This window comes from Drosophila mauritiana, chromosome 3R (genome assembly GCF_004382145.1).
Source record: "Drosophila mauritiana strain mau12 chromosome 3R, ASM438214v1, whole genome shotgun sequence".
In the NCBI taxonomy this organism is placed as follows: Eukaryota; Metazoa; Arthropoda; class Insecta; order Diptera; family Drosophilidae; genus Drosophila; species Drosophila mauritiana.
In genome coordinates, this window is record NC_046670.1 from 17458226 (window position 1) to 17485053 (window position 26828).

The window sequence follows — 26828 nt, forward strand, 5'->3', positions numbered from 1 at the left end:
TTGTGTTTTAGTTTTTAGGCAGTGATTCATAATTTGTACATTATGCAATCCCTACGTTTGTCAATTTGTTTCTAGACTTTGTATTCTATGTATATTTATTTACACCTAATTTACATTTCTACTTCGACTACGATTATGTTTACTCTAATACAACTAAGCTCTAAGTTAAAGCTTTAAGTTTTGCTGCGCTGCTGAAGTGAATAAATCATATGTGTACTATATATATATACAGAAGAGTATCCTACGAATCGGTATCATTTGTCAGGGCCAGCGGAACATCGGAGAACTGAACTTTCGAGTAGAACTTCTTCAGCTCGTTCTTCAGCTCCAGACTGTGGGTCCAGTCCACGGTTTCGCACACGACCTTCACTTCCACGGTGTAGACATCCCTTAGCCAGGCTCGCTCGTGCATGATGTCCTTGATGGACACGCCCACTCGGACCAGCAGGGCGCACAGATCGTTGATTCCGCCAGGACGATCGCTAACCTCCACATTGAACTTGACCAGGCGACCCACGGCGGCCAAACCTCGCTCCAAACAACGACCAAAAACGGTGGTGTCTATGTTTCCTCCACACAGAAGCACCACAACTCTATTATATGGTAAAAAACAAATAAATGTTTAGAACTTACAGTGAAGTACTCACTGAAAGTACTCACTTCTTTCCCTTGAGCTCATCCAGGTGTCCGGCCAGAATGGCCGCCAGACCCGCACCACCCGCTCCCTCGACGACGCACTTTTCCTCCTCCACCAATCTGAGGATTGCCACTGCGATCCACTCCTCCTTGACCACCACCATGCGATCAATTAGCGGCATTGCGGTGGCATAGGCATTATAGCCAACTTTGGGAACGGCCAAGCCATCAGCCAATGTGTTCTTGATGGGCGTGTGGATGGGTCCATCATTTTCCATGGCCCGGGTGAAACTGGCGCACTTCTCTGACTCCACACCCTGTTAAAAAACAATTAGGAGACATGCAAAAATAGTAATAATAAAAATATACTTACAATAATCTTGGTTTTGGGGGACAAAGCCTTCACAGCTGTGGCAATACCGGCAATCAGTCCACCGCCGCCCACTGGCACCACCACTGCATCCGGTTCCGGCACCTGCTCGAGTATCTCCAAGCCAATAGTTCCCTGGCCGGCCATAATGTGCGGATGATCGTAGCCATTCACGTACAGGAGTCCCTCCTCGCGGGACATTCGCATGGCCAGCGACTTGGCCTCGCCCATGTCATTTCCGTCGACGATGACGCGTGCCTTATAGTTCCGGCACTTCTGGATCTTCATGATGGGCGCCGCCTTGGGCATCACCACGGTCACTGGTATATTCAGCTTCCAGCCATGATAGCACAAGGCCTGGGCGTGATTACCCAAGGAGGCACTGATCACTCCGGTTCGCTTCTGCTCCTCGGTTAATGATAGCAAGGCGTAGCGTGCGCCACGCTCCTTGAAGCTGTCAAAATTGTGAATTGGGCATATCAGTCACATGTTGTTCACAAAATCAAAAATCAATTAGCAACAGCAATTAATTTGAGCCCATCGAACCATATCTACCAATTAAACCCTATCTTATCGGATCTTTGACTTTTATGTGCAGCCAAATTTATCACCGAAATTTTGGCGTTATAATAGAAATGCGACCTACTCTATTGAACTGCGAAATAAAGTGGCTAAGGTAACAACAAATAAATATATCATGGCTAAAAATACATAATATTTAATAATTATGTAAAATACATGTCAAAATTGTATAATCCTGTTTTGTAGCTTTATTTCGACTGTGGAATGCATGTAAATACAGCCGCTTATCAAAGTACACAAAAGATTCTCCCAGACAATATTTATAGTATACTAATTGATTACTAAATGTTAAGTATAAACAATAATAAAGCCGAACTGAAAATGCACCTTGGACCTACATATAAGTGCAATCAAAAAGCAGTCAAAAGGGGGGAAGACCTAATCTTTGTTAATTGCTAAATTAAAGTACTATTTACTAAATAATCTAGAATCCCTTTTAAATTTTGATAACTTACCTGCCTGTATATTGCAGAAAATCCTTTTTCAGATACAACTCCATGCCATATAGGTCCGATGATGTGGATTTCTGTAAGTCAATCACTTATTCTGGGACTCCAAAATATCAATGGCAGGAATATCTACCGGACAGGGAGTGCGTTCCACGCCACCGCGGATGAGGAAGGCAGCGGATGTGACGTCATGGAAGGATATGCGTTGCGGTTTCTCCGGATTGCAAAAGGGATCGATGATTTCCTCCACACCACCAGAAACATGTCGGGGTCTCTTCAGGGCTTCCAGCTTGCCATTGACAGCGGTGCCATTGGCTTTGGCAGCCGAACCATTTGGTTCCTTGGGCGCTTCCGTCTTCACTGCCTGGGACATTGCAACTGAAATTCACTCTAGATCCTCCGGGTTAAACAGCTCGCCGAATACTGATGACTGCGACTATAATCGGAACTGGTATATATAGGCGAGTGGATGAGGAGACTCCATTGGGTCGTAAATACGGCACCTTTGCGTTTCAATTGCCGGCTGGTCACTTTATGGGGCCTGGCCTGACGACGAGCTGATAAGAGCTGTTCTGGCAACCTCATATGAAACAATAACAACGATAACGTTTTCCTCCGTTTTCCTCCTTTTTTTTGGCAACATCCATCGGAACTGTTTCATCCCGATAGGAAATCAAGTCTACGAGAAGTTGAGTGCGTGGTTTGAAAGCGGTTCGAAAACGATAAGGATTTAGCAGACTTATCTCTAATCCGCAGTGGAAACATTCTTAACAATTGGAAATTTTTAGAAAATCGATATGGAACAAAGGTAGAGGACTCATTTTTGTGGTAGCCTAATTTTTCATTAATCACCTTCTAATTGCTTCTAAAAAAATCGTACGAGCCCCCATTTTCGTGTTTTGTAATAAAAACAATGTGATTAGCTCGAGTTCGAAGACACGCCCATTTATTATTGCCAAAAGAACGGCTCTTATCTTATCAGCAAGAATAACATGATAAGAGATGCTACCAAAATAACAAAATTTGTAGGTTTAGGGGTCAAAGGCCAACCAATTTGCTGGATTGGTGACCGTCATTTGCTCCACTTGCTCCAAAGTAACTCCGCGATCGAACATTCTGGGCAGGATGTTCGTATGGATGTGATGATAGCCATGACCGCCATAGGAGGTCTAAATAAATATAGATATAGATTAGTATATAGAAGAGATTTACAATCGAGTTAATTTTAGCTTACCAATCGATGTTTTGTATGGATGTCGTGGGACATGAGCAGCTTGTCCACCAAACCCTCTTTAATCAGCTTTATCAGGTTGTCGATTCGTTGGCCATCGGAGATCATATCCACACTGGTATTCAGCTGATAGAAGGAGCACTCGGTTCCAAAGAGATCGTACTGAATGTAGCAGCCCAGCTTGGCGAACTCCAGCAGCTCATCGATGTCGAAAATGGTGCCTAATGCATATGGAACGTTCAATCAAACTGGGTATGTTCAAAAGACTATATTACTTACGATCCAAATGCGACATGACACACTTGTCGGCACGTCCACCCGCCTCCAAGTAAAGACGCATGATCTCAAATGGAGCCTTGGTAACACGATGCGGATGCATGGAAACACCACAGCCAAGGACTTCCTGAATCTCACCGGCCGCCTTGATGGCATTCTTCTCAAAATCTTAAAAGAATATATATATATATTAGGATTCTTAATAAGCTTTGCTAAGACCCACCATGAATGGGATACACGCTGGCCACCTCGCCAATGAATCCGCACTTGACCACCTTGCCATTGACCTGCAGTCCAGTGATGATGTCCTTGGAGTACAAGTCGCTCATCTGCTCCACGGTTAGGCTGGCATGACTGGCATCCTGCATGGCATGGATGTAGTGCCCGGTGCCGGCAATAAAGTAAACACCCGTGCTCTTGGCCAGCTCCACTATGAACTCCAGATTGCGTTTCAGGCCGTAGCTACTGTTCTCCACAATGCCGCCACCCCCGTGCTTCTTGTACAGCAGCACATCCTTCTTGGCCGCCTCGAGGGCTTCTCCATCGTAGAAGCGGACATTCTCCTTGCTGGAATACGGATATAGACGCACATAGCCCAGGGTGGACATGCTGATCTTTGCCTTGAGTTCACTCTCGAAATCCGGCGGCGGTGGGCGATAGAAGTGCTCGAAATCGAGGGCAACATGCTCGTGGGTCAAAGTTCGACCCAGCAGGTTGGGTGTAATGGTGCCCAGAACTGGATGCAAAAACAGCGGAAAATTTCGTTATCAGATGAGCTGAGATAAGCTTAAAAATAGCTCTTATCTCCCCGGGATTCCAACTCACCGGTCTGTACGGTTGACATATTCACAGCTTTCAATGTGGGTCACGCTTTGAATATTTGCTCTTCTCGCGATTTAAAAGGTATTTTTAGAAGATAATTTCAGCGGACCGATCTCTACGAAGGCCAGTGGAGAACTGATCTCGAGAGACGGTTCACTGTGGAGTTCCCCAACCGCAGATATATGTTTACAGTTGCTTTTGCTTGATCCCCGGACCCCGTCTTATCTAGAAAGTATTCTATTGCGCACAATCAGAGATTGCAGTGGGCTGAGTTGTTGATCATTCCATTAGTTCTCATTACGAAGCATCAGATTCAATCTTAAAATGCTAAATAAAAGCAGGTGATCTTAACTGCAGTGATACAATAAAATCAATGCTATTATCTAGACCTGCAAATATATTTTCGGCGAACACGCACTTAACAATTTATTCACCCTTTTTCGCTCAATTGAAAGTCAGGTGGTTTATATTTCTCAGAATAATTCTCTTTATTAGTTCCATTTCTTTCCGTGTTTTGTATTTTCTTTTAATTTTACTTAGATTTTAATTTTATCAGTTTAGCGATTTCTCATTTATCAGATATACATATGTGTGTATATATAGTCTATATATATACTCATTTATACTTAAGATATATGTTTCTGTTATTCATACGACATTGCTGCATCATTCATTTAACTGTTATATCTCGTATATATATCTATATATATTTCCTTCGATTTGTCTTAAGATCTAAGCATTCATTATTTTACCATTCGCGAAGAATCTGTCAAATATTGTAATTGTTGCTTCATCTCTTTGTATGGTTGGGCTTTCAAATAGTTTTTGGAGAATTTAGCAGCTTAATTATAGACAAATCATTTTCTTCACTTGAAGTTATTAACTGTGTGATTCTGTTTTAAAATTATCATAACGAAATAAGCACACACAAATGTATTATTGTTATTTACTTGCTGAGTTTAGGTAGTTACTGAGTTTTACTTTTGAACACTTGCTGTGACTTTAGTTAGGTTATTAACTATTGCATTAAGAGCGAACGAACCATTTTGAAACAAATCCCAGAGCCACTCGATCTACTCTCAATTGGCCATTTAAGCCACCTCGTCATCGTATCTAAACTACTTAGCACCTTGGCTTGGCTTCGGTTCCAAATGGATATCGAAAGATGGAAAAAGTATCTTTGAAAAACTGCGTCCAAACTAAATCAAATGAAAATGAAAAATGCAAATGTTTTTAAAAATTATATTATCGCATTTTATTGAACATTATCCAGTTTGCTATATAAATTTTGAAGTTAATATTGTTTTCATTGTTCATTTCAATTGTTTTTGTGGTTGCTCTTGCTTTAACTTCTATTTTATTGTATTTGTTTATGCATTTGTTTAAGTTTAATTAAAATAGTTGTTGCTCTTATATACGCCCGGATCTGAGGCTCATGTTTAGGTATAAGTATATATCTATTTCTATTTAGATTTTCTAGCTTTACCGTTTCTGTGTTAAATATATATGTTCACTGTTTCTCCGCCCAACTTCTGCTTCAGCTGCAGATATTCTCATCCGACGCATTTAATTACAATTACACATTAGTAAAATATTTATATACGCATAGTTTTAGATATTGGATGCATTCATATTCATATTCATTAAATCCCATTCATACGCTTAAATCAACTAATTTCGTTCCATCTCCGCTCCTTCTGTCAACAAAACACTTCACATATCCAAAGTAAGAGTCAAACAATTATCAAATTCGGCTAGCAATTGCAAAAGATTTTAACACAAGTAGATTTTGGCGGAACTGGGATTCTCAGGCTGGAGATTTGGGATCAGGATCGGGATTGGGATTGTAAACAATGTGGAAGTGATTGCTTGCGAGTTGTTTTGATTAGCTTATAAGCGCAAAAGTGACTAAGAGGTGCACACAACAAAATAATAATAATTAATCTGGTAATACAATAAAGAACTACTAGAATAAACGTTGTGGTTAATGATAATAAAAGTTTATTACGCTTAGTTATAATTATTATTTGCCTTTTCACTTTACTCTTTCGTTAAATATATAAACACAATTTCAACTAAAAGCACACTAAAGCATTGTAAATTTTTGTAACTGAAAACTACAACTATGCAAAAATGATAGAAATGGGTTTTATTAAATCGATTCGAACTTTATATTCATCTTCAAATTTTATCTTTTTGAAGTTAGTAAATCAGTTTTAAAACGCCTTTAAATGGTGGTAAGCTTGTTCGTTAATTCTTAAAATCCATATTGTGTGTTCGTGTATGTATACAATTTTTCTAATTAATTTTATAGTTTTCAATTAAATTATGATATACGTATATGTAGAGTGTTGCCTTTATCAGTGTGAGGGGACAAATTAAAATTAAAATGACATTTAGCTGTTCTTGTTGATTAATTGCAGTTCTTCACATCCCTAATTTCTCCCATCTATTTCATCTCTGGCTCTGTACATTTCTAGGTTTCGTCTTTCATTTAAAATTATATTGAAGTTCGTTTCTAGGTTGCATTTTTCATCTCTGATTTTGTACAGTTCAAATGTTCTGACTAAACACCCCCTAACGTGGTTGGACTTCACTATTGCTGGATTGCTTTGCTCAACTCTTGTCCAGAATCTGCTGTGCACAACGAAGGTCCCTATGGACCCGCTTTGACCCCGAGATTCCCCAGATCAACGTATAACTAGGAGTGTTGCCTGGGATTTGGCAACACCTCTAGATAGATTCGATCTCGCGAAAAGTTTTCCCAATGGGAAGGCGATTGGTTGAAGGCGAGTTTGGTGTCGGCTTTTGTTTTGTTGCTGGTGCGAAAACGATTCCTTTTCAGTTCTTTGTGCCAAATGTACTTATTGGATTGGTTTTGGTCTTGTGGGAATTTTAATTGTAGAATCAAATTTATTGCATTATTTCCTCTTTGTTATTGGTAAGTTTAGTTTTACTTACAACATTTGTTTTGATTTTTTTTTCATTTTTGTATTTTTTTTGTTCTTGTTTGTAGGGTTAACAACACAATTTATTTCTAGATGTAAATTTATTTGCATAGGTGTAATTGATTTGAATAAAATTGTAAATTATGTACTACAGAATGGAGAAAGCTAAATTAAAAAGGGGTTTGTTGTTTTGTTGTGTACACGCATGTGTGTTTTAATATAAACAAAGAAAAACTAAATAACGCTTAAAGCAATAAAAATCTAAAGACGAACCATATATATTTATTGTATTTTTTGCATTTTTCGTTTGCCATTTTTGCTGAATTTACTTTGTAACCGCTATATATATATATAGATAGAATATGCTTTTTTAATGGTTTTTATCTTTTGTTTTTTCGCCTTAATGTGCATATACCCAAAGAAACTATATGTGTGTATGCTTCACACGATTTACATATCCTACCATACATATATAGATGTAGATATAGTTAATATTATGCATATATATATATAATTCATCGAAAATCAGAAAATTAAAATCAATTCAATTTAATGTTAGAGGGACAGGAGGAGGGCAAAAAGTAAAACGAAGAAAAAACGCCGCTTGCACTGCATTCGCCTGCTTTGATTCACTAATTAATTATAATTATATTTAGATTTCTATGTATAGGGAGTTGTTATGCTCCAAGTTGCTTTACACTAATCGCGCTTCTCCTCTCTCTCTCTATAGCTATTCTCTCTCTCGCTCGTGTCTAGCGTGGTCGTGGATTCTTAGCAAACTTTTTAGGGAGCTCTACACAACTGCGTTATTCTTTGTTTCTTTTCTTCAGGTTTTTTTACATTTTTTTTTGTGGTGAGGGCTTTGTTTTTTTACGCTTAATTTTGCATATTTTTTTCTTGCTTTTTCTTTTTTAATACATATACATAATTAATTAATATATATTAGTTTTTCTTTTTTCATGTAATAGCTGATAATTAAGAATTGAGAAAGAGTTGGTTGCTTGGTTGGTTTTTGTTTTGTATGTGAATTTGGGTTTGTTAAATTTTTCTTAAAATTTCTTTTCATACTTTGCATTTTGAATTTTTTTTTTATTTAATACACTCCAACATATTACAAAAACAAATGACACACATTGTCTTACTAAAAGATTGTTGCGGTGTTTGATAACATGAAACAAAGGTTTGTTGTTTGTTGTGTGCTTGTTGTCGTTGCAAATGTGGCCGTGTGTTGTTTGTTGGATTTTTAGCTAAATACAAACAATTTTCAAATTGTATTTGGAATAACAAACTATTTCAACGTTGGTCGATGAAAGGTGTTTTCTTCAAAACTGTTTTGTTTTCGGCCCAGCTCAGCAGGCGACCAAGGCAATCGGTTGTGCTGGTTGTTGTTGATGTTGCTTGCTGCGTTTGCTCTTCGCATTCCACAAACGCGGCGGTGATTGTTGTTGCACTTGCTAACGCTGTCACGCGTCTGGTTCAAGATGATACAAAGGTGTTGGCTGCTGAACGCTGCTTCCTGGTGCGTTTGTGGCAAGTTGCTGCCGCAGCTTGCTGCTGGACGTTGCTAACTTAACGTTGTTGAGCATCGAAATTGTTGTTCCAGTTGTTGCTGCATTTTTGCGGGGTATTTGGTTATCGTTTCTCTGAACTATTGTTGCTTGATTTTGCTGTTTACATTATAATTACATTACAATTACAGTTTATATCGATTCATTTAGCATTACTCTGTGTGATTTTGTGTGGTGTGTGTTTATGCTTTCTGCTGGTGTTGTTTTTGTTGTTGCTTTCCGTTTTATAGCGCATCATATATATATATATGTACTCTTATTATGTGTAGTTGGTTATTATCATTCTACGGCTACTGTTACTGTTACTGGCACAATATCGAAATTCAAATCTTTTGAATCTTCTCGCCAACGACAACCGGATTGTTGCGTCGGATTTCCTGTGCGCCATGCTCTCTATAATCGAATGTGCAGTTATGTTTATCAGAATAACGATGCACGGCGCAGTACAGACCGCCGCAGCGACACTGGAAACCTACAATTGAAAGATAGATTTCGTTAGAAATGATGTACCATCATTCGGGGAATATAAGAGCCAGCACGGCGGACACTTACCGGTCAGTCCAACTTTCTTGCGGCACTCGCCACATCGGTTCTTCTTCTTTTTGGCATCCTTATCGTCTTCCTTGTCCTTGTCATCCTCCTCGTTGGCGGAGGCGGCTGCTTGTGTGGAAGTGTTTGGACCAGTCGCCGATGTGATGGCTTCGCTGTTGACTTTGGCAGCAGCTGCGGCTTCTTCGGTGATTTTCTGCGGAAACGGAAATAAAACAAAAAAGGGAATTTCAATCACATGACAAAAATATATGATAGCATCAACCGATTTGCTAGCCATTTTCCAACAGAAAGAGAGCTTTTGCACAGCTGAGGGCAAAATTATAGAGATGGGCGAGAGCTTTACAAATCAATAAAGGGAATGGAAAATCTCTATTATTCTCTTCGATTTCCCAAGCGCGAATAATCTAACTGTAGATTGAAACAGGAGCAAAGCATCTATTATTTAAACCACAACTATACATTCTCGTCCGCCGCCTCGATCTGCATTCAAAAAGCCTTGAAGAACTGTTTTAGTATATTATTTCCTCTTTTATTAGACTAAACAATTTCGACTGTTTCATCAAAATGTTTTAGCATCCGCTGTGTGGTGTTGAGAGGCGTCTTTTCGGCTTTAGCAGAGCACCGTCAACTGTACAACTGTTGCCAAGAATACGTATCGAATCGGTCGAGTGAGAATATATTTTGTGAGGAAAACAAGAGTGGCGATGCGATGATGATGTGTTGTGGTTAATGTTTACCCGCTTCTTAGTTACGGCAACATCCGATGCACCGTCTAAAACAACCTCAGCCGTCTTTACACTGCCTACATCGCCCCCGTCAGGAGACACACTTCGACGACGCTTTTCCCGTTGAACCTGTTGGTCTGCTCCTTGATGCACCTGCTCCTTCTCGCCAGCACTCTCCGGCTGATCGCCGCCTTCAGACTTTTCCATAGCCTCGCCGCCCATTTTGTTTTTGTATTTGACTATTCCGCTGACTGACAGTTGCCGCCGTTGCTGCTGGTTTCTTCCTCCCCACTAAGCCCGCACTGCTATCCACCAAATGCGAGCTGGATGCGAGCTGAGTCTTCGCGCTGCTACCACCACGTTTTCTGATCGTCTTTGTCTTGGGCTTTCCTGTCCTACTACCTTTAGTAGCTACAGATTCCGCGGACTTTTCTTCCTGTTCTGCTGTTCTTTTAGCCTTACGCCGCAGGGCTGTTACTAATGCAGATTTTCCTGTTGCCGGCGACGATTTGCCCACAACGTTTAGGCGTAGAACACGTGGTGGTTCTGGTGTTTTAACGGGTTCCACATCAACGATGGCGCCGTTTTGGTAAATGTCCAGATTACTTGCGGCTATACCACTGGAGTTAAGGAGATCACGCGCTGTCTCACCACTTCCGCCCTCCCGACGCGATCGGATACGCTTCAGCTTCTTGACCTTCTTCTTCAGCTGTAGCTCGCCAATCCGGGTGGACTTCTTGGTGTTTGTAAGGGACGGGAATGTGTGCACATTTGCCGAGAACTTTACGCGCCGCTTGATGCTTGAATCTGTGGCTTTGCCACCGCCAAGCTTACGGCTGGACAGGGAGCTCTTCTTGGTGACTGACGGAGGTTGGCTTACGTTGCTGCTTCCGGTGTGTGAGTCCAATCCGACGACTGGGGCACCAGGCACCTTGGCAGCAAGGCGAGCGGAGGCAGAAGCGGCTGCTCCTGATGTCCCTGCCCGGCGGTATGAGCGTGGTGGCGGGATCGGGGCTGCTGGACGGGTTGCGGTCGCTTGTGCTGCAACATCGCATCGAAGTAGAGGAGAGATGTGTAGGTGGGAAACGAGGTTAGTGCGCCTGGGCGACGCCGGTAGACCCAGTAAGAACATTCAGTACCCTTTGAGGCCGCATTGTGTTGCGGTATTCCATTCCTATCCGTTCCAGTGACCAGGCCAAGGCTCACAGGTCCGGCGGCTATCGGTCCGCTAAGACTCGTTAGCGCGCCGGCTGCGGCCCGCTTGATTCCAACGCTCATCGGCCCTTTCCGCTTATCAGTCGATAGAAGCGTGGAAACGGATCGAGATTTGTCGGCAACTGGGGTACTTTTGGGAGGCACCACACGACCAGCTTTTTTATGCGGAGAGGTAACAATGGTAACTACCATATTAACGATTTGGAAAGACTTTTAATTTTGAAATAAGGGCCGAAATATAGGAAAATTTTGATTCCGAGCAGAAGCTACTGCCAAACTGAAACCGAATGGAATTGACAAATAAGTGACATTAAACCGAACGATTAGTTGCAGGAATAAGGGCTTCTGAGATCGCGTACAGAGCAAACATTAAATACACATATATGTATTACTGAAGATAATAGCATTAAGCAAGCCCAAAAAATGGGAAATTATACTCTACTTTAAAACTGAAACGAAATCTCAGAATCCCCGCTCTAAGTCGTTTCAAGATTATTGTATAGCTGAAGCAGCAGCTTCTTGGGATGGTCACTGGCGGATAGAGACCGTGGACACTTTACCTTATTTACAAATGCGGCGGAGTTATCGGTGGCAGGATCATCAGGATAGTACTCTCATCCACACCGACACGAAAGTTACAGAGATCACTTAACTAAATCGACACCGCAACTTCTTGATTTCCCCTAATGTTCATTTGCACAAACAACAAATTGTTTCAACAATTTCACTTAAGATTACACTGAATTTATGTCCGAAAGTCAAAAGTAATTATCACTGACTGAATGTAAACATTTACTAAACAGGACACAAAACGCCGAGCCTATGTGGTTTTCGTGCAAATCGAGGCAGTCATGTATTAATAATTATGAAATTTTTCAATGTTCAGAAATCCATAATCTGCACGGTGCTAGTAAAAGCTTCAGAGTGGTGCATGGAAGTATCATCATGTGAAAAAGTTCCATAAGTATGTAACAGGCAAGGATCTTAGCTACTATTCTACTAGACTAGTTCCAGTTTCTAATTTCAAGAAACGATTACTAAGCTACGAGGACCACATTTCAGGTGTACAAAATATAGCTTTTGAAGAAGTCTAAAACCGTTTTTGAATTTGATATTACAACTAATCTTCCTTGATAGTGGAAACTGGAAGTACTCCTGGCAAACATCTCCGTAACTCTGCTCACCTCTTTGACATCGTTGTGTGGCTGTTGTAAACTGGTGACTGTGGGCTGTGCGGTGTTGGTGATTGCGATGGCCGGACTGAATGTGGGGCTAGGTTGTGGGCTTGGAACGGAGACAGGTGTGCTGCTCACAGGTGGCTGTTGCTTTTTTCTAAGCGAGTCCTGTGGGATAGACAAATGCAACAAGGATTAATATTTGCGTTCATCTGCTGGATCTTCACGAAAATACTCACCTTATAGCATACGGAGCAGAGACCATCTGTGGCTGGATTACCATAGAAGCCGCAACCGGAGCGGCACATGGGTTGCATTGGGTTAGATTCACGTTCCATGGCTGGCTAAAGCGCCTTTGTGGGTCTGTGCGGTTGGTTTCTTTTTTGTTGGATTTGCTTGATTTCCCAACCCTGCTTTTACTTTCGCCCAGCGAAGTTTCGTCTGCTTCCTGCTGCGGCAGCGATTCCTTTCCTTCCTGTCTCAGTCGTGGAAGCGTGCAATTTCAAATTGGCAACGTGCAACTAGCGACTTGCAACAACTTGCGACTCGCAACTGTTGATCCACCGTTGTTTTTGCGGGCCTTGTTTTAACTGTTTTTTAATCAGTTCGTCCAATTATTAGGCTGAGCTTATGTTTTTTGCTTCGTGACTGCCGCAAATAATCCAGAGTACGAGCTGAAAAACGAATAAAGATAGGGCAAAGTTAGTAAATTCTGCTTGTAAAACGTTTATCATATACTGCACAATGTAATTTTTCAATGTTCAGAAATCCATAATCTGCACGACGCTAATAAAAGCTTCAGAGTGGTGCATGGAAATATCATCATTTGAAATATAGTATTAAAGTATCATCTACTGATTGTTGCTTATGAGTTTCCTCATGTGGAAACAATTAAATTGGATTATGTTGTTTCAAATTGATGATCTGCAACTATGTTGCACTAAATTGCATTGCAACACGTTCAATAAACAAGCCGCACAATCACACACACAAAATACAAATGTATGCTGTATAAAAAATTTAGCAACAACAGCAGAAACCACATGACAAATAAAAACTATGTTGTTTTTCATTTATCCGCTCGCTCTCTTCAAGGCTGTCAAGCATATCGCACACAGATATACACACTATGGGTACATTTGCGAGAGAGGGAACAAAGTCGGGCCTAAACCAGTTTCGCCAGCAAGCTGAGAACGAGCCGTAGTAAGAGGTAGTAAGCTAAACGAGTTTGTTTTATGCTTAATGAATATAAAGCAGTCACACCTAACGGTTCAAACTGGTGCCATATATATTCCCCAAGTATCCAATTGTTTATGTCGATCGATTTAACAGAAAATACCTGGCCAGTATCGATTTATCGCGATCAGTTTACTTTCTCAAAGTCGAAAAGTCGACGTGCCGAGCTGCACATCCATCAAAAACAAAGTAAGAGAGAGTTATGGGCGAAATCCGAGACCTACACTGAACGATACATCTTTTTTTAGCGCAGTTCAAAGTACGCACTCCCCTGTACCTTAATCGTTTTGCAATATGTTGTGAAATTTAAACTGATTAAATTATATAAACTGGTTACCGACACTTCTCAAAACATTTATTCAGTTAATTTAAAGTAACTAAAAGAATTAATTAAAATTGATTTTAGATAAGAACTAAAATTGATCTGTTACAACATATGAAACTGAGTTTTTACAACTTCTTTAAATTTAATCGTTTCGTTTCCCGCAGTGTAGAAGCAAAGTCAAAACCTAATGGTAAAAGCCATCATCCACCAACAACAACAATAAAGAGAGGTGGGAGATTGAACCATCAGTTACATGGTCAACAAAGAAGGAATGAGAGAGAACGAGAGAGGAATGAAAAAAGGGCGAGAGAGAGAGAAAATAATTGAGCACAAGCACAATAACATTTACTGTTATTTTCAATGCGACTTTGGAGCTCGGGGCGAGAATCAAAATGGGCACACGAAGCTCTGAATGCGTGAGCGGATGTGTGCATGTGTGCGTGCGTCTGTGCGCAATAAAGAGAGCGATATTCTGTTATACAAAATTTGACCTTAGTGGTGAGAAAGCCACATAGCTCTGCTGCCGTAAATTACAAACTAATAAATGGCTTAAGTTAAGGGGGGTTCCTCTTCGACACAAAAAACCATTGCACAACTGCGTCCAACACAGTCAACATTTTTTCTCAATACATAGACAGGCTTTAGAGATGTGCGCATGTAAGCTACAAACAAAATATGGCCTCAGCAACTTTTACATTTACAACGTAGCATGGGGAGTATTTTTCTTTGAGAGCGCAACATTTGCTGTGGTGAGTTTGAGCTTGATGGTGATAGGGGGGACAAAAAGTGACATATGTTTACACTGGCATTGCATTTACTAAGGTTTGTACATACAATCGACTGAATTCAGTGTGTATTGGTGTTGTTTTTGTGTGGTGGGGCGCAGCCATAAATAATTTTCCTAGCTTTGCCTTTATTTCAACGCAACTTTAGCTTGTATGAGAAAATTTATTTTGATTTATAGTTGCGGTGTGGGCAGCGCAGAGCAAACAATGTGCAATGTTCAAGTGTGATTGTATGTATGTTGGCTTGATTTCCTGCTGTTGTCATTTAATTGCAAAGTCAAAACAGCTGGCAGTCTCGCATCCTCTTTCTCGCTCCCCCACACACACACATACGAAGCCACACATGCATTTTATATATAGGAGGTGGGCTAATCAAAATGTCAACAATAAAAGAAAAAATTCCCCACACAACAAATTGGCTGGCGAATATCTCTCTCTCTCTCTCTCACTCTTTTATGTGCACAGAAAAAATAGTATCATATGAAATCTATTAAACTATTCTTCCAAGCATTTGCATAGAATGTCACACCAACGATTTAACAGTATAAGGTAATGTATCAAATACAAAAACATGATTCTTAGGTCAAAAATTACATAAAAATATGTAAATATAATCGTTTGGACTTTTGTTTTTTTTTCACTGTATGTGAGCATATAAAAAAATAGGTACGTTAGTATGTACATACGTCAACAAGCACGCGCGGCTGCTGTGCCAAGTTTTTTTTATTTGTATATATCAAGAATAAAAGCTTTGCATATGTATTGGTTTATTTATTTTGTTTTGTATGCCTCCTTCCCACCATCCTTTCCCCCTCCCCCGCCATCCAAAAACCTTACGACCTCTGCTATTTTTAAGCGAATTCGTTTTGTTATCTTGCGAGCGTGTGTCGTTCTGCTTTCGTGTGTTAAAGTGTTGGCCATTAAAGCAAATAGGAAATCATATGATTCTTTCGGGCAAACTTTATGACGACATCACTCAAGCGCGTGACGTCATTGTTTGTTTGCTCTCTTACGCAGCAGAGTGAAAAATGCGCATTCGAGTGAATTGCATAAGTAAAAAATAATATAAGAAAATAAAATAAATGCAAGTGCTAAGTGCAAAACAATTAGCAAGAGTGGGAAAAAAAATTAGCGCGTGGTTTCCCTATTGCAAAAGGCATTATTATGCAAGTCGAAGGCGAAACAGAATAGAAATCGCGGGAGGCGAGAAGAAACCGTTCATAAATCGCTTATCTGGATTTGCATTATGCATAGCAAAACGTGTATATTTTACAAACATGACATATATGAAAAATAATAGAATTTATTTAACAATTCAGTTCTTTTTTAGCTTATTTCTCCAGGTGTGGTGGCTCATGCCCCATTAATCATGCAAGTCAAACGTGAACGAGTCAAATTGATTGGGGTTTTCAGGATCGGGTATCGCGGTGGGGTATCATATAGTCGACTACCACTCACTTTCCGCTATCCACTGATATGAAAACTGTGATAAAAAGCGGACGGTAGTAAACAAATTACAAACACGCAGGTTAATGTGCTGTTGACCTGCATTCAAATACTGAATTTACAACAGGAAAGGCTCGAGAAACGGACATGACGACGAAGATGATGATGATGATGGCCAGCATAAAAGGTAAAAAGAATATAAAGAAAAAAAATATGTATAACTCCAGGAACAACCACAACAAACATAAACCGCTCTGACTCACATTTGCATATTAATGAGCGCGTAAAGCGGACCAGACAACAACGATAAAAATAAAGGAGCAGCAACAGCAAAAGCAACAAACATATGCTGATGAAATGCAACAAAGAGACAACATCACCCATTGAATTATTAAACTTTATTAAAATGTGCGCAAAAGGAGGCACAAAGCACAAGCGAAGAGACAACGAGAGAAAGAGAGCGAGAATCAAGATGGCTGCTCGGCTCAATTTAGAAGCGAGTTGAGCTCAGGGGCTTAAGCTTAAGCTCAAAACGCAAGTCGCAAGAATGCGCGGAGCTTCCGGTCAGGCGGCAGCTGAGCTCACAGCCTTAACCCTCCAATCACCCCGCCAACTAAATCAGGCCCCATTAGCTATACTTTAAAGCCCGGCTTATATGATAACTGGTTTATATAGAGCGTGATTGACCCTATATTCTGGCTCAAAGTATCATTAATAGTATTCTATTGTAAAGTCCAAGTGTGGGTACAAAAACTTATAGTTCCAACTGAGGAAATCACATTTTATATCTCCCGCTTTAAAGAGGTTAATAAACATGTTTTCCCAACAAAACACTTTAAAGTAGTTAAAATAATCAATCAATGCTGTAGATATACACAACGGTAGAGCGTGCCAATGGAATTGGTTTAAAATTAGAGTTGAAGGCGAAAAAAAATATAAAACTAACGGAACACTGGGGAAGAAAGAAGATGCCAAGAAATAGGAGGCCAAGAGGAGAGCAAGAGACGTTGCCGCCCATCATTAATCAAAATAAATTACAATCTATGAACGGCCGAGAGACGATATGACGACTACATTTAAGACTACAGAACTCTCCTTTCAGACTGAAGGAGTGTTATTTTTGCCATTATAAATGATAGCCTCAAGAGGCCATGTTTCCGGCGATTTTGGTTTTGTTGCGAAAATTAATAAAACTCTGAACAACGCCCTCGAAAATGCATGAAAGGACTGATCCCAGACATTGAGGGGCAGGGCAGCTTAGGATTAACGTGTATAGTATGTTCGGTAAACCAAACCACAACCAAAAAACAAAAATGAAACGCTGGGAAACACCTGTTCAAAATTACACATCTCTGGGAACAACAAAATGTTGAAGCGGAGACCAAAGTTGTGCGATAGGTCAAAAAACTCCACATGCACATGCCTGGGAAGTGAGTACAAGTTCAAAAACTGAGGGTTGTTGCAAACAACCTATTGATTTGAATGTTTAAGGACGGGAAAAGACAGAGCGAATAGGAATGAGGCATTCGAGGGTTAAAACTGGACAGACCGACACCGTACTTATCGTACCATTGAGACTGGATAGCATTTATAGAATAAACAAGATTAGAATTACTAGAAAATATTGATGATAGTTTTGCAGCCAAGAATGAATTATCTAAAACGGTATCTAATTTTGAAAAACCACTTTTACCCAGTATTTACCTCGAAAAGGGTTCGCTGCAGGGAGGTTTCACTGTAGACTGATCGCCTGCGTGGCAGGATACAAATAATCAACAGACGACCACCGACAGGCTGCCCTGCGGACATGAACTGATTTCACCTTGAACCCGGGTTCTTTTGGACCCAGACAAAGGAGAGGAGAAGCGAGGACCCGAAGAACGAACCACAAAAGTCAACAACAATGGCGTCCATTAAGCAGGATGAGGAGGAGAAAACACACAAAAATACACAAGAAGCAAAGCAAATGGCAGCAATAAACAGATTGTCACATTTTAAGTACAGACCGGCCGTAATCGTTGTTATCGAAAAGGCAGCCAGCAAGTATTTACCTATGCCAAACATTCGACAATGAAAGCAAAATGCCAATGTCATTTAGTTTTGGTCTTTAAGTATTTAAAATTATTTGGATTTTGGGTCTTGTGATTGGCCAAAGAGAAAGGCAATCAAAGTTGCAGCGCATTACTCATCGATCTATCGATAAACGTATTTTAAATGCATTTTCCCCGTAATTTTGTGTGTTCGTTTCAACTTTCTTGGAAACCCATATGATTCAAACAAATCGTATTAGCATGAAGATAAATAAAAAGGCATTTGAATATTGTTATCAACACCCATGTTAAATTTAACTCCTGCCCAAGTAACTGACCCTCACCAGACATCGATCCATCTTTTGTTGCCGTCTGATCTTAAGCAGACATTGATTGAAGCGATTTTCATTCGAGCACATGTAATTAATTAACCAGTGTACTTTTCTGCCATAAAAGCACATATTTACACACATACATATGCACATCTGAATTGCATTTAACCAGAACGAACCCGGTTTTTGTACCACTGACCATACATATATTTATAAAATTCATTTATAAGAATTTACGAGCGCCAATAATTCACTTGAGCCATTTTTTATGAATTATGTGCAAGTAAGTGTGTGCAGCAGCAGCCAAAGGCCATTAAGTAAAAAATAAAAGGAGCAGGCGTTGGCCGGAAAGGAAGGCGAATAAAAGGGGAGCAGATAAAAGGCGTGGAAGGGGAAAGCAAAAGATGGGGGAGCGGAGGAAGCTCCCGCAGAAGTGTGCAAAACTCCGCTCTTCGTGCAGCGAAAGTCACCACAACTTTTGCTCTCTTTCCTTCTGCTGTTTCTGCTATTTCTTCACTGCCAGCTACAGGTCAACAAAAGCAACAAATAAAAGGAGAAGAGGAAAACGAACAGCAAGGTGTGCAGTTACAATGCCCAACTACACTGAAAAAGAGTGCCAGCTGAAACATTTATCCTTGGCAATCTAAAACCGTGTTTGAAAAAAATTAATCATAATTTATGAAGCTTTATCAACAGTACTTTTTAATAAATTCTCCATTTTGTCGTCGGTGGAACATGAAATTCGTTGCCGTGTACCCCCTAGTAATCCCTAAAATTGTTATAAAGTAGTTTTTCGGTTGCCTTTTTACACACATGGAAGATTAATGGAAATCGCATGGGAAAATGAAATATGAAACGCTTCAGAAGAGCGACGTCCACATGAGTAGCCAGCTCTCTTGGCTGGAGATTGCCTTCCCTGGAATAGGGGAGAGTCCAAAATCGAAGGAGAAGGAGGAGGAGTAGAGAAGCGGAGATGAAGAAGTAGAGTTGACAAACCCAAGAGACCGACAGAAACCAACCACCGCGATGATGAAGATCATCATCATATGGGGCAACGTCAACGCTGCAGGGGAGCCAGAAGAAACCGAGAAGAGTGCGGAGAAAGAGGAAGAGGAGCATCACAGCGAAGTACTGGATATTATCCAACGTGTGAAGCGTAACTAATTGGCAAATTGATATTGCGGCAATAGTAGCATAAGCATTACAGTGCAACATGTGGGTTAGGGTAATAATATAGATTTAATAAAAACAATTTGTTTAAAAGTTTACTATTTAGTAAAACTAATTTTGTTCAACTTTGCAAGGCTGCTTCTAGTTATTTTATATCGAACTGGTATAAGTGTCAACCTTTCCCATCAAAGGCGGGTCAACTCAATTTACGATACAGTGTGGAAAATGGAAAATGCGGGCGAAACTCAGGGGTAAGTTGTGCAAGCCAGTGAGAATAGATGACGAAACAAATAAGTAAATTAGTTAACAAAACCCAAACGCCCAGCGCTATGTTCACTGTACCTCAACGTCGCGGCTTTATGGGCTAATCAAATCACTGAAGCAGACAACAAACACTGTAAGACTGAGTTTGAATCTGAACCTCAGCCTGAGCCCCAGTCGAGAGGAAATGGAATGGAATGGAGTTCGTAGCTCCGGTGTTATGGCCGCGATTTAACAATCCGCACACAACGCCGCCGAAAAGAAACCAGTTTTATAGAATTCACAAAAAACGTAAGTGCACAAAGGAGCAAAACAAACAGAAAGAAGGAAAGATATACTTATATACACACACATATATAGATTTCGAGACAAAGAAGAAGTATCTCTCTCTAACCGAAAGAGATCTGGCTATGGCTTTATGTGCAGAAAAGCGAAGGCCGTTCAAAGTCTCTTTATTTCTTCGCCGAGCTTTGAAAATCAACTCTCGAGTGTAGTAGACAGTGGTCATTTGAATGAATGGCTGACAGACGGACAGATTGACGGAAAATGCGAAAACAAAAACAATGACAGATGCGGAAGCCTTGAGTCATGGGATAGAGTTGAAGAGTTTCAGTCATACAGTGAAGCCATGCTAGCATGAACTTGACATTCGCCATTATGGCGTTTCGGTTGTTAAACAATGGAAATAAGAAAACACAACTTCCATTTTAGTTTAATTACTTTTTATATATACACTTTTATATATTTTTATATATAAAACCCATTTTTTTTTATAAATCAGAATCAGAACCTAAAAACCTTTAAATTTCAATCAAAAATGGGAATACTGTAAATTACGATTATGGTATATTCAAAACAAAATGACTAATTATCAAGTCTTTTAACTCTCTCTTTAGGGAAGTGCGACTGTAATAAGCAAAATATATACATTTTCAACTGTCAGTTTGTGCTATTGAACTTTGCCGTTGGCGCTTGAACTTTGTCAGTGGAATCGAGAAGAGTATTATCATTCGTAATAAGACGAGATGAGATGAGGAGGCTATGACTGAGGCTGAGTCAGAGCCAAGATAAGTTGAGTTGATGACTTGATGCTGGGCGGTGGCGGGGGCGTTGATATTGAACAGCAAGAACAGCATCGTGTGTGCATCGTTGATTTTATTGATTTATGCATTGCAAATTCGCTTCTTTTATTCGCTTCTCCTTTTCTTCAGTTACAAGAAGAAAGAGGCAATGAACTGGAGACCAAGACAGGAGATAAAGAACAGGGCGAGGCATCATCACCACCATCATCATCATCTTCATCATTGGGAGCAAGGAAACGGACAAAAGAAAAGGCTGGGCCAAAAAGTTTCGCTTTTCATTTTGTCTGGCTAACGGTTTCTGTGTGTGGGCGGGGGAGCGAGTTTAACGGTCGCCATGGTTGCCAGATGTGGTGAATATGCGCGCGCCACAGGCATTGGCAAAATAAAGGAAAAACCCATGGAAAATCCAACAGCAGCAACAACACCACATCGGATTTAAATTTCCTGACGACGAGAGGAGCTTTTCACTTATTCTCCTTGTTCCTTTTTTATTCGGGCACACAACTTTAATTTGTGGGCGGGGGTTGGGGAGGTCGAACACTAAAGCCAATCGAGCGCCTAAATCGATTCCCACACACAAAAAACCTGTACAGCAAATTGGAGAAAATTGAAATCAAAGGAAAAACAAACTGGCAAGAAAATAGATAAAACAATATTGGGGAGGCAAAAGAAAGGTTAGACGGGCGACGTTGCAATGGGAAAATCGATGTTGGATGGAAAGAAAATTTCAGCTCTTGACCACAAGGTGAGCCAGTTGTTGTTGGTGGCTTTTATCTCTTCTCTTTGCGGCTCGATTCAACGTATTATATTATTTCTTGTTTATTCGTTTTTGTGGTTTCCTCATAAGTACACACACACATTTACTACACAAGCCAGGAAATTAAAATTGCATTAAAGTCGAACAGTTGGTAACGATCAAGGCCTCAATTCGTTGACAAGGACTTGTGTTGAAGGATTCGCACTCACATTGAGGGTTTGCAACAAATAATCTGTATAAAATACACATAATTTATTATTTGACCTAAATATACTGGCGGTATTTGTTTTTCAGCTATTTCCGTTTTGCTTTTCAGCCAGACAATAAACAAAACATATACAAATTTATTTATGTATACCAGCGATCTCTTTCACATTAGATAAAGAAAATTCTGTGAACAAAGTGCATGTGTAGAAATTGATTGATGAAGAAAAGAAAATTTATGCAGACACCAAATTAATTTACATTGAAATCTATGCCCGCATTTTGACGCGGTAATTGTGCTCCCAAAAAAAAGCCGATATATGTGCATACTAAATATCCATTTTCAATGGGATTTAATCAAGATCGAAATCGAAGCAGTACAGTCTGTCCCCAAAAGAAACAGCTGCGGTCATTTAATTAGTATCGCTTGCTTGATAAAAAAAAAAAAAAAAAAAAAAAACTGCCATGTAATGTTTTGTCTTTCATGTATAATTCATGATAAACAAAAAAAATTACTGAAATATTAAAAACTTTAAATTCTACTAGTATTTCGATCGCAACTGTTATTCTGAAGGGACCGACAAAAAAATTGCATAACTTAAAACGAGAAAAAAAGACAAGAGAGAAAACAACGACAGCCGACAAAAAGAAGATCAAGTATAGGGGATTAGAGTGCTAAAAATAGCGCTATGCACAAAACATTTCGAAAACGGCAAGCAAAGATAATGAAAGGCCCGAAATGTACGAGCCGATCCGAAGTTTTCGATCGTCTGGCCGATCGTATGGCCATATGGTGGGTGGATGGTCGGCATCGGGTTTTTTGGGCGGTGTACGGGTGCACGGGTGTGCGGCATCCATTTACACGCGACCTATAAACAAAAAACAAAAAAAATAACAACTGAAAATGAGGCCGCGGCCGTTCACGCGTCCAACGTCTCGCTCGCTTATCAATTTTTACTTGTTTATATAAAACCATTTAGCCACAACAAAAAGTGGAGGAAGAATAAAACGACGAGGGAAATGAAAGGCGTTACGTTTTAGGCAGGGCTGGTTTTATATACGATACATACATACATGCGTGTGTTGGTAATTTGTTTGTTTTTATGTATATTAACACAATTCGAAGCGAGCCGTCATCAAAACAAATTGTTTTTGTTTTTCAATCGACCAAAACTTGTTTGAACGAACGCGCTGCTTTTTGTGTGTTTTTCGCGAGAACATACATATTTATATAATTTTAGATATTAGCGACAACGACACGTGTTGTTGTTGCTCAACGTGCCAAGAATTTGAAGCGATTTTCGCCAAAATGGGGATTAGTCACCCGGGATCGGGAAAGTTCTCAAACAATCGTGACAAACAATATCGATCCATGAATCACTAGCGTGATAAGCAAATACAATTTCAATCTATGAACCTTGATCAAACAACAAATCAATTAAAATAATCGCTGCTTAAGAACAATTACAATTTTGAATTAGTTGTTGCATTAACATTTCCATTTATTAATTCTGCGTAGAAAAACCACATTTTTACGTTGCCAAATTTAGAGAAATCCACCTTGAAAAGAGATCAGCTTAAATTTGTTCAAGTGTTTCCTGCTCGATATCATCGACTATTTGACTCGCTCTTTCTGATTCACTCAAAAACATGTTTGTTTACCGAACGAATCACAAATAATTAGCGCTTGATTCGTTTCCTATCTTTTTTCACTGTTATCTCGACGAAAATTCGACTGAAAATGGCGAAATAGACGGCAGAAATTTCAAGAAAGTCGTCATTTTTGTTTAATTCCGGCACTAAAAGTGCTTGATAGTGGGCAATCAAAATGTGCATATGCCAGAAAACGTGCCTCTAGCTGATACGAAAAAAACGAGATAATGCTTTATGTAAAGCGTCAGCCCAGAAAAATACAACACGTGTGGGATGAATGCAAAGGAAAAAAACTTATACCGAAAAAAAAATAAAACAAACACACGAGCAAATATATGTACTTTTTGTAATTGTTACAAGGTGAGCTGGAGTTGGCGAAAAAGAAAAACAGCAAAAAGGCAAATGAGTCACCAAGAAAAATTGGAAAAACAAAGTCAGCTGGGCGACTGTCCAACAACCAGGGTTGCCATCGCAGCCAGAACCCCCTATGCACTCGCTGATAAGAACCCGTAATCCCTAATCCGTAGATAATTTGAACTCGCCCTGCTTATATGCGGGTCTATGAGTCATACGAAAGAGTGAGTGAGCAAAAAATTCAAGTCACGCACTGCAGGCAAAAATAATATTAAAGTTGTGGAGTGTGCAGATAAAGATATTTCTTCGGTCACCGCGATAATGAGGAAAATGTTATTTAAATTTGGAGATAGCTGAGAGGTATATACACACACATACACGCACATGTATATATGCATATCTATATGTGCATGTTTGTACTTAAGCTATCAGTCATTTATTTTCCACTTATCAGCAGAGACGTCCTTCGCTTCAAAGTCTACATTTTGTGGTTGGGCTTTTAGTTTTTGGCAAATCGTAATATTTTCTTGGCAAAGAAGTATAGAAAAAAGTTGAACAGCTGCACTGAATAAAATTGAGATTAGGGATTTATCTGTTTCAGATTCATAATTTTGTACTTGTTCCTTCTGCTTCTACTTCGTTAACTGCTGTTTGCAGTATATTCTTCAAGAAACTAATTTAAATATTGAAAATTTAGTTCTTATTTTGAAAACTGAACCAATTTTAAGTTATAGACAATTCCCAGATTTTTTGTATGAAATTTTATTTTCTACCATTTATTTAACTGCTATTTATTTATTGTTCCTGCCTTCGTAATTCGCGCGACATGGCAACGCTAGTCTAAGCACACACACACACGACAAAGTGACGTAGGCGAGCCCGTGTGTATTGGTGACTGTGGTGAAGAGAGAGAGAGCGTGGGGAATCGACTAGTGGTGAGTAAGCAACGTAGGCGACCGAAGAGGAAAATGAAATAATTTATAATTTTCTTTTTCTCGTTTGAATTCACTTACTTTTTCAATTCGTTGTGGGTGGAAATTACACAGGCTTGATTCAAAAACTTAGAGCTTTGTTCGGATCACAGTAGTTGGAAATTTTTATGTGTTATGTTGGTCTCGCAGAAATTCAATTGGTTGCTAGTAATTATTTTAATTTTTTTCTTTAACAGAGAATTGCACAGGGATCGTTGAAGAAGGAGGAGGGCAAAAATATATCACAAAATGGTGCACGACGCAGTTGTTTTTCCTCGTTTTTCCTTCGTTTCAAGTGGCGAATTACGGTTTTTTCTGCAATATTACAGGATTTCTTTTTTCAAGATTTTTTTTCTTCTTTTTATCTTATGCACAACGCACACGACTGCGACGCTGCTGCTGAGCTGCGTCCTGCGGTTTTTCTCAGCTGCAAGAGGAAAACGCTGCCAGTTTTCCTTTTGCTTTCCTTTTTAATTCGTTTCTTATTAATCGCGGGGCGCACTAACACGACCGAGAGAGAGGGAGGGGAGCGCGGAAAAGTGATTACTTTATTATCTAGTTTAGTTAGCAAGGCGCTGACTGGGCTGACGATGACAGTTGTGGGTAATTGAAGCCAAAAACCAACGTGGATCTGATCCTCCAAACGCGAAGTGAAGTCTCCAAGCACTCTAACAGAAATGAGCGGACCTCGCAGCGCTTGATGACTGCGACTGGCGAGCTAACAGAGCTCTGTTGGTGGCAATTTGGTGGTGAGAGCGTGAGTCTGTCACTCAACTTCTCCGGTTGAAAACAGTTAACAATACCAGGAGTATGTGTGATTGAAATGGTCAAAATGATTATTATTTCCAATCCAAAATAGTTATTTAGATAAAATCGAATACAATGTCTGTAAACTTACTTAAATTTTTAATTTGTATTTTCTCCTCTTGACATTAAAATCGAACGCAAAATGGACCGATATTTATGAAAAATTAAATTCTTATCGTGACACGACGTAGCCTAAACTCATGGTCTCATCTCTAGCCCAAACGAGCGCTGTTAACGCAGAAAGAGCGTTGATTGCTGGTGTGGTGGGAAAGTGGTTCGGAAAGGGGAATGAAGGATGACAGGCTAAAAAGAAATCGCCAGTCAACGGAGAGAAGCCATGTAGGAAATAAATTAAATGTGAACCGAGCAAAGATGGTCGAAAATTCGTATTTCCAACGAAAAACACCACGCTGTTAGCCTAACAGTGCAAAGTGCACACACAATAAGATTGTGGAAGGGGAACAGAGGGAGAGATGAGACAAAAGACCAATGCAACGATAGAGAGTCAAATTTATATCGTGTCCCTGCCAACAAACCAAAACTATTTATGCTTACTGGGCGTTTCAGAAAACCTTCAAACGCGCTTTTAATAATCTTTATGGTTTTTCGTATGACTTTAAATTGGGCGACGACACAATTTCGACGACGCCATATTGTTCGCCAGCCCAAAGAGAGCTACATCATGTTAACAGCCGCAGAGAGCGAAACAGCGCTGCTGCGTCATCAATGCAAACTGCGCACTTTTTAAAAAAATCATTTTAATATCAATTTCTATGCGTTCACCGAACGGGAAACAAAAGTATTAATGTAGAAATCGCGTAGCGTATGGCGATTGCTTTGTCTTCCCCAATAGTAATCTTTTTGAT

The 26828-nt window shown here is 39.9% G+C and overlaps 4 protein-coding genes and 2 non-coding genes across 8 annotated transcripts; all 6 read right to left on the bottom strand.

The window, feature by feature from the left end:
* Positions 1–225: 225 nt before the first annotated feature.
* LOC117142418 (L-threonine ammonia-lyase) lies at positions 226–2448 on the bottom strand. Its single transcript, XM_033306376.1, has 5 exons — positions 2171–2448; positions 2044–2114; positions 1010–1460; positions 661–953; positions 226–593 (listed from the first exon to the last, which is right to left on the bottom strand). The coding sequence occupies exons 1-5, from the start codon at positions 2408–2410 to the stop codon at positions 242–244; spliced, it is 1407 nt and encodes a 468-aa protein (XP_033162267.1). The 5' UTR covers positions 2411–2448; the 3' UTR covers positions 226–241.
* A 508-nt stretch (positions 2449–2956) lies between these two features.
* Positions 2957–4511, bottom strand: LOC117144502 (phosphotriesterase-related protein). Its single transcript, XM_033309691.1, has 5 exons — positions 4370–4511; positions 3768–4280; positions 3548–3712; positions 3272–3489; positions 2957–3206 (listed from the first exon to the last, which is right to left on the bottom strand). Exons 1-5 carry the CDS (start codon positions 4386–4388, stop codon positions 3069–3071), a joined length of 1053 nt encoding a protein of 350 aa, XP_033165582.1. The 5' UTR covers positions 4389–4511; the 3' UTR covers positions 2957–3068.
* A 716-nt stretch (positions 4512–5227) lies between these two features.
* Positions 5228–25840, bottom strand: LOC117144505 (AN1-type zinc finger protein 6). 2 transcript variants are annotated; one of them, XM_033309695.1, is made up of 6 exons: positions 25703–25840; positions 25198–25470; positions 12789–13223; positions 12559–12717; positions 9435–9627; positions 5228–9354 (listed from the first exon to the last, which is right to left on the bottom strand). In XM_033309695.1, exons 3-6 carry the CDS (start codon positions 12885–12887, stop codon positions 9206–9208), a joined length of 600 nt encoding a protein of 199 aa, XP_033165586.1. In that variant the 5' UTR covers positions 12888–13223; positions 25198–25470; positions 25703–25840; the 3' UTR covers positions 5228–9205. The 2 variants fall into 2 exon arrangements, with proteins under 2 accessions (XP_033165586.1, XP_033165587.1); XM_033309696.1 differs by lacking the exons at positions 12559–12717; positions 12789–13223; positions 25198–25470; positions 25703–25840 and adding an exon at positions 10172–10396.
* Positions 10331–12506, bottom strand: LOC117144501. 2 transcript variants are annotated; one of them, XM_033309690.1, is made up of 3 exons: positions 11935–12506; positions 11299–11651; positions 10331–11200 (listed from the first exon to the last, which is right to left on the bottom strand). In XM_033309690.1, the coding sequence occupies exons 2-3, from the start codon at positions 11564–11566 to the stop codon at positions 10353–10355; spliced, it is 1116 nt and encodes a 371-aa protein (XP_033165581.1). In that variant the 5' UTR covers positions 11567–11651; positions 11935–12506; the 3' UTR covers positions 10331–10352. The 2 variants fall into 2 exon arrangements, with proteins under 2 accessions (XP_033165581.1, XP_033165580.1); XM_033309689.1 differs by lacking the exon at positions 11935–12506 and having other exon boundaries at positions 11299–11903.
* Positions 12251–12329, bottom strand: LOC117146133. Its single transcript, XR_004459751.1, has one exon. It is a non-coding gene; the product is annotated as a small nucleolar RNA Me18S-Gm1358 (small nucleolar RNA).
* On the bottom strand, positions 13306–13383 carry LOC117146132. The gene has a single exon (XR_004459750.1). It is a non-coding gene; the product is annotated as a small nucleolar RNA Me18S-Gm1358 (small nucleolar RNA).
* Positions 25841–26828: the final 988 nt, after the last annotated feature.